Genomic DNA, 12,449 nt, shown 5'->3' with positions numbered 1-12,449 from the left:
ATATATATATATATATATATATATATATATATATATATATAAATTTTTATTATTATTGTTAATTTCGATGACACACTGGTGATGCTGAAACTGATAAAATATAGAAATGGCATTTTCCATACTCTACCAGATTCAAGAGTAGCCTAAAAAAAAACAAAAAACGGTGTTTAATTGTAGTGATAAGCTTAGCGAATTCCAAAAGGAGAAGCTGACACTAAAATAATTCATTAAAACATTTCCATCTGTCGAGCAATCCGATGTGTTTTGATTAAATATGATTAAATATTAAATGCCAATAACGGGTTAACTATGCGAAAAAAGCACAGCCAGTGAGAAGCCTGCCTGCGCTCTGTGTAGAGCTCTACTGTACCCTACGTGTTTTGGCCAATCACATTCCAGCGTGTTGACGTCACACTAAACTGAGTTTTTTCTCGGAGATTTGAGGGAAAAAAAACAAAACAAAACGAAGGAGTTACAGTAGCTATGGTAAGGAGAATATTTAACTTTAAAAACACACACACACATATACATATATACATATCTATCTATATCTATCTATCTATCTATCTATCTATCTATCTCTCTCTATATATATCTATATATATATATATATATATATATATATATATATATATATATATATATATATACAGGTTTTGTATGACACACACGTATCCAAATGTGAATCGTTAATCTGTACATAACATGTCATGCCGTTTACTAAAATTCGTATGTGCTAATCTTTGTTATCTAGAATTAGCTTACTGTGAAGGAAAAAACAAAACAAAAAAAAAAAAAAACGACCGTTTTCTTAGAAAGTGGATGTACACAGTAACACGCATCCGTGGTTTCATATAACCGTTTTGTATTTGTTTTGGTTAACGTGTTGGGAGTAGGGTCAATATTTTATCCTGATCAATGCTTCTTATTTAGTGGAGGCCATTGTCAAAGAAAATGTGACGCATTTTATAATATTTACAGTAGTGTTCTTCATTCTGAAACAATACAACGCGTTCATTGAAATGAGTAACTTCACATCATTAATGCAGAGCTTTTGTAGCGTCATTAAGTCTTGTAGTGGATTTTGCAAACCGTTTCATTTTCATACATGTACGGTGTTTGCTGCAGTAGTGTGATGGAGCCTGGAGTGGAATAATCCAGATTTTTACATTTATAAACTGCAGTTAGCAATGAAAGCATTACGGAAACTGGGGGAAAATGTTTTTAACTTTGACCTGTGTAGTGGTTCAAGATGGCTGCCATATTGGCAGGGGTAGTGTTGTTTTTGGTTTCTGGCTGATAAAGGTCTAACGGTTTTTGTATGCTGAGGCTCCCATGGCCAAGTTTGATCCTGATTATTGTGAAAGTTAACCCTTTGTGATAGTTTGTATGAAAGCCTCATATCAGAAACCATTTAAGATAGTGACTTCATATTAGCATGTACATTGAGTCGGTGACAATGAAATTGAACTCTGACCTAATATGTTTGCCATAGTGAAGTTATTTGAATTTCATTTTTTTGCTGTATAGCCTTGGTACAGTAAACATTGCGTTATTGGTCTAATGTTTGGTACACAGCGGCTTCATTTTCTCAGTTCAGTTCCATTACAGGCACTGCCCAGTAACCATTAACCCCTTTACTGCCATATTGTTTTAACCTCTGGCCACATCAATGATACAAACCACATGACATCACTTATGTATAGTTAGTAGGCATATTGTATGATTATCTCAATAAAGTTTACAGGTGGTGTCTAGTGAACATTAATTGTTTAAGTGCCACATTGTTTTAATCTCTGATCATTTTAATGATGCAGGCCACTCCATTGCAATTCCATTAAAGGTGGTGTCCAGTAGAAATTTCAATATTCACTGAACCTGTGGACATACCAATGATTTAGATCCTTTTCACATTGCCATACTTCCTGTTTACAATTCATTTAATCTGATGTTAAATACCCTTTAAATTATGCTACCGGGATGTTTCGTTTTTGTTCACAAAAACTCCCTTGAATTCTTCAAACTTGCACTATATAATGTTGTTGTGCAATTGCAATACGGATGGGATGTACATCATTTTGGTAGTTTCTTGAAATTCCGAGATGGCATGGACTATTGGTTTACTTGAAATAGAGTGACTGTATTTCTTGGTTGGTGCCAGATTAATGTTGTAATTCATACTCCTAGGGTTGGATAACAGTAAGCAAGCTTCCATCTGAATTATGTTGGAGTACAGTTACAAGAGGTTGAGTGCCTACTTCAAGCTGTGCCAAAACGAAGATATGCCAGACAAATGTGAATGTTATCGTACCTACAGGTAGGATACAGAACACAGCTTTATTCACTGTGTCTTTTAAGTTATCTATATAAAACATTTAATTATTGCATTGTAACAATGTCTCTGAGTGGGGATGCATGCATGTAGCTTCTAGGGATGTGCTTTTGGTTCATTTTTATGAACGTTTAAATTCTATGTAGGTGTCAGCATTTAAACCATATCTACATGCACCCACACTCTTTATAATAATAATAATAATAATAATAATAATAATAATAATAATCATAATCATAATCATCATCATCATAATAATAATAATAATAATAGTCATAATAATCATAATTTTATAAAGCACCTTTCATGACAAGTCATCACAAAGGACTGTACATAACAATAAAAAATAAACAATAAGAAAAAAAAATCTAAACATTAAATAAAAAAAAAAAGCCAGTTTAAACAAATACATTTTAAGATGAGACGTAAAAACACCCAAGGATTCAGCGTCCCTAGTTTCTTTGGGAAGGGCATTCCACAACCTAGGGGCATAGGTAAAGAAGGCCAGATCATCCACAGTTCATAATATGGTTGTGGGGACACGTAAGAGTCCAACATCAGTTGACCGCAAATTGTGCCTAGAGGTATAAATAAACAAAAGGTCAATTATGTAAGGGGGATACACCTTAAGTCAATAGAAAAATCAATGCAAAACTTAACAGAAATGTAAGGATTTCAGAACAGGGCTAATATGATCACCAGATTGAGACCTAGTCAGAACCCTGGCTGCTGAGTTTTGAACATACTGCATTTTGTTTAGGGTGTTCTTGGAAATACCAGCAAGCAGGGTGTTACAGTATGAGACAAAGGAATGAACCAGTTTCTCTGCAGCAGGCATAGCGTGAACAGGGCGTAGCTGGACGATAGTCCTAAGATGAAAAAAGGACATCTAGGCGATGTTCCGTACATGAGGCTTGAAAGTTAAACTGGGGTCAAAAATGACCCAAATTTTTTTATTTTTGATACTGACAGCCCTAGTTAGTATTTTCTAAGCAAAGAAACCCAAAATAAGCTAATCATGTTTTAACACTGAAAGACTTAACTACAAAGTAAAAAAAAAAAAAAAAACGTACACACCAAAGTATATACTGAAATTAGTGCTGTCACTCGATTCAAATTTTTGATTGGTTGATTAGTTTATTTAACTGGCAGATTCATCCATGCACATTTTTAATAAAAGTAACTATCTTGTAGCGTCAGTCCTGCATGTAATACTAAAAAATCAATAGAATCTAAAAAAAATGTGCTCTTTTTAAAAGCATTTGTATCTTAGTAAATGTCTCTTTGTATTTATACTGCACTATTGAGATGTACCTGTGCTGGTCCTGTGGGCACAAAGTGAATATAATAAACTAAACTGAACCTTTTTTTTTTTAAATTTTAACAATATGTTATATCAAAGAACAAAACAAAACCAATAAAAAAGCACACCTGCATATGTTACAGAATCCATCAAATGCACAGATTCCAATACATTGCAGAGGTCATGTTAGCTTTTATGAATGTGTCCCATCCATCAAATACTAAACTATTGTTAACACAAAGGCAAATAAACTCCAGGGATATGTATTTTGGTACATTTCTATGAATGTTTAAACTCTATGCCATATTATAACCATTACAAAACAGTAATACTGTATACTGAAACAAAATCAGATAAAAAAAAATTAAAAAAAAACTAATGGGGGGGAAAAAACAAATGTATTGTGTACATAATGAAACGAATACAAACATCTGTTTTCTGTATCCAAATACAAGTCAAAAAATATTAGTTCGGATGTTTGTTCCAGCGCTAATTAATATCTGTAGCTGCCAGCATTGAACTGAAAAGGGATGTTTGGGAGAGTTTACATCTAATTTAATATAGTTCGTTTGCTGTGTTTCTCAGACCTTCAAAAGTTTAGTAGTTCAAAATAACAAACAGACCTGCTTAAATACTGTACAGTGCAGTGATACATTAGCAGGGCTCTACATGGGCCAAAAAAAAGGGCTAGGCCGAAATGGCCTTCAGTTCAATAAATTTGTAGAGAGCCCAAGGCCACTAAACTTTAGTCAAGGCCAAAGTGTCGGGTGTTGTGTAATTTTGATTAGGATTCATATATAAAGCTAATTATTGGCCACAGAAACAAACAACACAGTTCCAAGTTTATAATAACCATTAGTTCAGAACACGCCTTTTTTTTTTTTTTTTTTTTTGTCATCAACCAGCAGCCTAGATTCGAGCCTGCAAACACTGAAGCCAGGCACTGCTTTTTATCACTAATCAATGGGACCTTTTTTGTTAAATTTTAATAGCAGATATTTTACGGGTTAACATAAACTAAACTCAGAAATCTTGTTCCTGCATGTATTATTATTAATATTTGTTTGTTTATTTAGCAAATGCCTTTATCCAAGACGACTTACAGAGACTAACATCCAAAATGCTGAATTGCTGTGCTGCATTTATGGATGAACTGAAAAAACATAAACCTATCTATCATAAATAGACAAACGTTTTGAGAGGTACTGTGGCAATTGATAGGGGCACCCATGGAAATTGCCGCATGGCCAATGTTAATTTCAAGACCTGCATTTAGTATTTATCTGTCTTCAAAAGAAAGTTACAAAAACTGTTTTTTGCTGCACATACTGTATGTAGTGGTACTGCTTACTGTTTCTGATTCATCCTATATTTAATACAATATAGAAAATAAAAAGGGTGTAATAGTGTAAGATGAGTATTGCAATCCAATTTGAAAAAAAAAGTGTATTTTATGATTAAAATGCAGATTGGATTTAATGTGTTTATAAATTTGATGCCAGTCTGTTGCTGAAAACTGCTATAGTACAGCATTACAATCGGGTAATACATTTAAAAGGGAAATAAAACAAAAAACGTCAGTGTGAGTACTGTGATTTTTATTTATGTTTACCAAAGTATTTATAATTCTAAATAATGCAGAGAGATTGTGCTTCACAGATTTTAGTATTCAATTATACGACTAGTTAAAAAACTGTAAAGTTTATGAGCAGCAAGAGAGGATGGCCAGACGCCTGCTTTGCCCAGCCTGTACCAGTAGATTCGCTAGTGCCCAAGCTGTGCTCTGCACTAATGTGACATGCATTTTTACAGAGGGAAGTCAGAGAATCAGCTGCAAGACATACACAAATATGCTTATGTTAATGCTTTGTAAGAATGGTCTCACAATAATAGGTTTACCTCGAGAGGCTGGAGTCTCGATTGAGGTTGATGTTTATGATAATAACTTGCGAAAGTTAGTAAACTGAGTGTGAAGGTTGTTGCCAGTTACTGCGCATTTTAGCCTTAGAGGGAATGCTGATGATGGCACTAATTTAAAGATTATAGCTCTGATGTGAGATCGATGTCACTGACATGTTTGTGAAAATCATTTAAATAATGAAATTAATTCAATTTGGCCCTCCAGATTTAAGTTGGAAAAGTTAAATTAAGGTTTTACACTGTTAACAGTTGGCCCTGAGAAGTTTATCTCAGTGAGCATAGAGAGCAAGCAAGGCATGAGTATTAAACTACATGATAATCAGCTTTGATAATAGCAATATGTGTGTTTTAGTGAAATGTGTTGTTTCTCAAGAAGTTTTGGAATTTTAGTATTTACATATTGTAGTTGTAATTGTGGTTACTGTCTAACATTTAAATTTAAAATATACCTGTTTGTATTCTTTCTCTAATTTGCACAGGTGGAACAGCAAAAACAGTGGAATTAACTAGTAATGTTCAGCAAGCACACAAACAAGTAGAAATCTTTGGCTTTAGAATGCAACTCAAGAAACTAAGACAAATCTTGCCAAGATTTAATTCTGCTTCTCTAAATCATGAGCCCATCACCATGGACAGAGACTCTAATAGTGCTAAAAATAAACTTGTGAACAAAACTAAAACTGTAAACGGACAGGATTGTAATGAAAAAACACTTGATCGTGAAAGAGAAATGTTAACTATTTCTATAAAATGCAAACAAACAGAGGATTTTTCATCAAATCATCCAGATTCCATGTTTCTTTGCAGCAAATGTGGGTTTTTTTCTGAGGATATGGAGCACACAGATATGCATCCAGTTTACCATGTAGACAATTTGTTAGCAAATATGGAAAACCAAGTGGACAAAAAAAATTCTGATTACTGTGAGGAACACTTTGAAAAACAGACAAAGTCAGAAAAATATCAATGTGACAAATGCCGTTTTTTTTCGAGAGACTTCACGCAGTTTAAGAAGCACGTGTCACAGCATGATGAGATTAAGTTTACATGTTCATATTGTAATCATATCTCGTATACAAAGGGTGAATCTCAGCGCCATTTGGTACAACATACTGGAAAGTTCCCCTATAAATGTGAGTTCTGTGACTATGGAGCAGTAAGAAATGATTATATTGTAAAGCATACTCAAAGAGTTCATGGTAAACGAAAGGAATGTTCTGATGATTCAGCAGTCAAAAATACAGACACATCACCTGTGAAATGGGCAATCCTGGAGGCGAAAAGTATCCCTCAGCAAGAGAGCTGGACTCTTAATACTTTCTCTTCGCCTACTGACAAAACCTGTATTTATAACACAGAAGTGAATGCTACTGCAGTCGTAGAAAACACTGCAATGGATGCAGCTGAAAATATAACCAGCCCAAACACGGATAAACAGATAAGTAACTCCATGGGTGTGTGCTCTAGCAAAGTTCAAGTGGAGCTTCTAACACCATTGAATGGGCCGATGCAGCCTGGCACAGCCTTGACCACTGTCGCCCCCTCTCAGCTTGTTGTTCCTCCAGGCTGCTTTGCACAGGTGTTGGAAGTAAAAACAGAAAATGGAACACAGCAGTTGGTGTTAAAGTTAATTCCACAAGATGCCTCTGGTGTTGAGGTATTAGAGAACACCACTACATGTAGTAGTGAGATATACGGCAAGCAGAAAGAATTATCAGACCATGGTTTGTTACCATTTGATCAATCTAAATCAGTAGTCGGCTCCAAGGTCAGAAAATCATTATCCGATAAATTTAAAAGTGCCCAGTCACACCAGGAAAATATGTGTTCCTTGCTTTCTGAAAATACAGGTTCAACTGGCTTCATCAGTGCTGCTGACCTGGTAAACAGGGAACAGTTATTTTTACCACCTGCTAGGGGAAGTGATGTAAAACAACCTGAAGACACTGAAAATGTTTTTCAAGTTGCAGCCTCCCCTGAACCAAGAAATATTCACAGTGCTGTTCCTCTACATTGCCTTTCTAAAGCTGATCTCTGTGTAGAAAGAAATGCACTGCAGAAAGAATGTATACCATTAAATGCACCTCTTTTTAAAAATGGTATCAATAAAAAATCAGAAGAGGACTGTGCTGATGAATCATTTGAGACCATGAATTGGCCTATAATCTCATCAGTATTTTCACTTTGTTGTGAGACTGAAGATTTTCTTGGTGACGTTAGATGGGATGGAAATCTGGAAAGTATTTGTGACAGTAAAGGTACAAACTATTCTGTCATCCCTGCAAGTGCTGAAAAGCATAATGAGTTTGACGTTGACAAAACTGTGATACCAGAGCAGAAAGAAAAAGGTGATTGCACTGCAACAGTAAATACTGAAGTAAAGGCAACCAAGATTGCTGGATCGGCCAAAAGTAATGCTGGTTCACCAAATGGACCAACAGTTTCGTCATATGTTGAAGCAAAACCCCCAGAAAAAACACCTGTTATTGTTGGAGTTTCATCTAAAAATGCAAGTCAAAACCTTCATCCGATGTCTGTTGATATTTCAATTAATTCCCCAGAAGCTTCTACAACAGAATTCTCAAAACCTCAGAAGTTAACTCCTATAGAATTGATCCCAAATCATGAAAGCGAAGCTGCTCAAATTAAACAACCTCTTGTTGCCTATTCAAATTCAACAGAAAGCAAAATAGTTGACAACATCAGAGAAAATGTACCAGTGTTGGGTAACCAAGCAAACATTTTTGGAGGGGACATCAATTCTTTAGTCATTCAGAAAGAAGAAAACAGTTCTACAGAGAGTCATAGAGATAAGCAACATGTAACTGGTCTTCAGTCAACCAGCAGTGCTGGTTATTGTGATGGAAGTAACAAAATTGCTGTACAGTATGAAAACAAGGCTGATGGAATACTACTCCCTTGTGCAAAAAATGACACTTCAAAGCAACTCATAACTGACATGGCTGCTTTGATCTGTGGAACAGACAAAAGGACCATTAATGCAGAAAAGCTCTACAACCGCCGCAGAAAGTTGAGAAGTTTTCTCGAGTCCCCACCAGTATTCATCCCACAAGGCACTGTGCTAAAGGTGCTAGACTCCAATGAACAGTTACAGTCAGAGACTGCTGTAATAAATACAAGAAAGGTCTTTGACAACTCAGAACTGTTACTTATGCCTAGGCCAGTTCCATTCAGCAGTTTGGAAATCATAAACGTTGTATTACCATCTGAAAACCAAGAAACAAATATGTGTGCTGGACATTGGTCAAAGGAAAATCTTACCACAACGTCCGTGAAAAGGAAAAGGGCGCAAGAAGACAATGAAAATATAGAAGAGAGGTTGGAGGTAGCCAAGCGGTTAACTCTGACTTTAATTTGCAAAAATGGACCCTGGCATAAGGCTAGAAAACACAAAAAGAAAAAAAGAAAAACAGATGGCACTGATCCCAAATGTAATACCCTTTATGCATTAAAAAAAGCTACCAGACTTAGACTGATTCCATTAAGAAATGACCAGCTAATTAAATGCCCCCTTCGCAATCAGCCTGTCATTGTTCTGAACCATCCTGAGGTTGATACTACTGAAGTGACAAACATTATGCATACCATTAACAAATACAAAGGAAATGTGCTTAAAGTTACTCTATCAGAAAGAACCAAAGTTTCTCTGCATTTAAAGAATCAGATTACAAAACAATCAGCAACACAATGTCAACTTAAAGGCCCTGTGGAAGAACGTAATTTACTGAAAATGAAGATAAAAAAAATTCAAGATAATTACCAGGTTGTGGGACTTGTTCCAGGACTGTCTCATCCATGAGTTTTACGTTTTTGTTTTTGTGCACAGATGTTTGACGACCATGCAGAATGGCTAACACATGGGCAAAGACATTTAATTGAGGCTGCCAAGGACTGGAATTTAATTCAAATCCACCTTTAGCACATATACATATACAGTGCCTGTAGAAAGTCTACACCCCCTTTCAAAATTTTCACCTTTTGTTGCCTTATAGCCAGGAATTAAAAAGCTTTAAAATAGTGTTTTTTTTTTTTTTTTTTCATTTATCTACACATCCTACCCCTCAACTTACCTCAAATATTCTAGAAATTTGTAGAAAATTAATTAAAAATAAAAACTTGCCAATGGCAACTTCGCAAGAGCTACAGGCTTTTAGGCCAAGACTGGTCAAAGTGTGCATGTGACAACAATATCCCAAGATCTCCACAAATCTGGCCTATATGGTACGGTGGCAAGAAAGAAGCCATTACTCAAAAAGCCCACCTTGAATCCCATTTGAAGTATGCAAAAAAACACTCGGGAGATTCTGTAGCCATGTGGCAAAAAGTTTTATGGTCTGACAAAACAAAAATGGAACTTTTTGGCCTAAATGCAAAGCGTTATGTTTGGTGCAAACCCAGCACAGCGCATCACCCAAAGAACACCATCCCTACTGTGAAGCATAGTGCTGGTAGCATCATGTTATTGGGATATGCTTCATCGGCAGGGACTGGGGCACTTGTCAGGATAGAAGGGAAAATGAATAGAGTACAGTACAGAGAAGCCCTTGAGGAAAACCTGCTGCCCTCTGTAAGAAAGCTGAAACTGGGACAGGAGTTCACTGTTCAGCATGACAACGACCCAAAGCACACAGCCAAAACTACACTGGAGTGGCTAAGGAACAAAAACTTAAATGTCCTTGAGTGGCCCAGTCAGAGCCCCGACCTAAATCCAGTCAAAAATTTGTGGCATGATTTGAAGATTGCTGTCCATCAACGTTTCCCAAGGGACTTGATAGAGCTTGAACAGTTTTGTAAAGAAGAATGGTCAAATATTGCCAAATCTAGATGTGCAAAGTTGGTAGAGACCTATCCCAACAGACTCACAGCTGTAATTGCTGCCAAAAGTGCTTCCACCAAGTATTAACTCAGGGGGGTGGAGAGTTATCCAATTACGATCTTTCAGTTTTGTACATTTAATATATAATTATTTTCTCAATAAAAACTTTTTTCCCCTTAACAGTGTGGAGTATGGTGTGTACGTAAGTGGAAAAAAAATCCACATTTAAGTGCATGAAACTCTGAGGCACTGACACAACAAAATGAGAAAAGGTCAAGGGGGTGTAGACTTTCTATAGGCACTATATATATATACCCTATATATATATATATATTATATATATATATATATATATATATATTCCACCCAGTGGGTCGGACTAAAAAATACATTTTTTATATATTTTTATTTTATTTTAGAGGAACACGTTGCAGAATTTTTTTGAAAGTTTTATTTTCATAGTTTCATGGCTGCACGTGAACACTCAATATGCATGTTTAGTGTAGCCATTTTGAAATGGTGTGTAGTTTGTCATTTTCACCTTGCACACTGTAAAATGTTAGTTATGCTAATTGAGAGCTGTTTAGCTGCTTCAGAAAAGTATTGAGACTAAATAAACTGCAAGCTGGCCTAGTTTCAGAATTTCTCTATACTTTTTTTTTTTTTATGTTTCAGTATTGTCACCTTTTATGGTATCTGGGTATTGCATGTAACATGGTTGATTAATCCAGACGACTTGCACTTTTACATATTTGTTGTTTAAAAAAATAAATAAAAAATGTTTGAGTTACTTTTTAGGGCTTGTATTATAGTATGTCTAAATGTACCTAGAACCTGGGGTAGTCTGTGTTAAAGTTACTGCTTTTGTATTTGAATGCATTTATACAGGGACTCATAATAAAGTGTTGTTAATCAGACAAACTTTTCTTGTTGTGTTTTCCTCCTCCTTCCTACAATTTTGGCACCTATTCTGAAATCTTTAAAAAGCACAGGCACCCTCGTGCTCCTATAATCTTACATTTAGCAATGCATGTTACCAAAGGTCCAGCCTAGAAACATCTGCCTGGACTTGACAGGCATTTCAATAGTAGGGTTTGTTAAAGTTCAAACAGACAAACTATTCCCAGTCGAGCAGAATCTGAACCGTGCTTGCATGGCTATGCAAGTGGTTCACCCTTTTTTAATCTTAACTGTAGATTTTAAAAAAGAACAAAAGAAACATAACTAAATATGGTGGTTATGTACAGTAATTGTGATTCAAGTCCTGCTGGCAACAAAGGGTTAAACTTGTAATAGAATGGCACTCTAGGACTGCAGTTACTGTACATACTGTTTACTGTTGCCAGTGCTGTTTGTGCAGAAAGAAAGATAACTATGACCCCCTCACCCCACCCCGCAAAAATTTCACATGTCCAAGACAGCTTCCTTTTTCAGCCAGGAACTCGAGAGCAGATGTCAGCCAGCAACAGCTAACTGGGCACCTGGCACGAACCTGAGCTGTGAAAGCCTGATTTCTACTTCATGTAACTAACATTTTTCAAACTAATCAAACATTAAAAAAACATTAAAAATTAACAATGTACAAAATAAACAAAATGAAAAAAGTTACTCAATAAAACAGTTGAACAGTAAAATAGTAAAACAGTGAGGCTGAGCAAGAAAGAATAATATTTATAGTAAGTATTGTTTAGCGTAAATATCATTTAAGTATTTGGTGTGAAGGTAATTAAGCACTGTATCAAACACTGCCATCTTTTGGTTGTAGTGAGGTTAAGCAGTGCCCAGACATGCCAGCTAGAAAATGGCTGGAAGTGAGAAGCAGCAGACATAAGTAAATTGCCTTCATATGCATAAATGAGGTTGTAACTTTGTAAATGCATATTTACTTAATGTGTGAAGAAAAATGAAACAAACAAAATGGTACAGCACAGATAAAAGAATGTATTTCTTCTAAACCCTTTAATGGATATTTACAATATTTTTCTTTTGTGTAACCAGATTGGCATGAGTCATTACTTCAAAAAAATCAAAGACACTGCTTTCATAGGCTGGATGTT

The 12,449-nt window shown here is 35.6% G+C and overlaps 1 protein-coding gene across 1 annotated transcript; it reads left to right on the top strand.

The window, feature by feature from the left end:
* The first annotated feature begins 402 nt into the window (after positions 1–402).
* Positions 403–9,567, top strand: LOC121329985 (zinc finger protein 518B). Its single transcript, XM_041276170.1, has 3 exons — positions 403–486; positions 2,188–2,317; positions 6,035–9,567. Exon 3 carries the CDS (start codon positions 6,112–6,114, stop codon positions 9,373–9,375), a length of 3,264 nt encoding a protein of 1,087 aa, XP_041132104.1. The 5' UTR covers positions 403–486; positions 2,188–2,317; positions 6,035–6,111; the 3' UTR covers positions 9,376–9,567.
* Positions 9,568–12,449: the final 2,882 nt, after the last annotated feature.

This window comes from Polyodon spathula, chromosome 2 (assembly GCF_017654505.1).
Source record: "Polyodon spathula isolate WHYD16114869_AA chromosome 2, ASM1765450v1, whole genome shotgun sequence".
In the NCBI taxonomy this organism is placed as follows: domain Eukaryota; kingdom Metazoa; phylum Chordata; class Actinopteri; order Acipenseriformes; family Polyodontidae; genus Polyodon; species Polyodon spathula.
Note: the sequence above shows the minus strand (reverse complement) of the source record. Positions and strands in the feature narration are given on the sequence as shown.

Bases quoted from the DNA above. Each gene is read 5' to 3' on its own strand.
- LOC121329985 (XM_041276170.1), top strand. From the start codon at position 6,112: ATGCAACTCAAGAAACTAAGACAAATCTTGCCAAGATTTAATTCTGCT.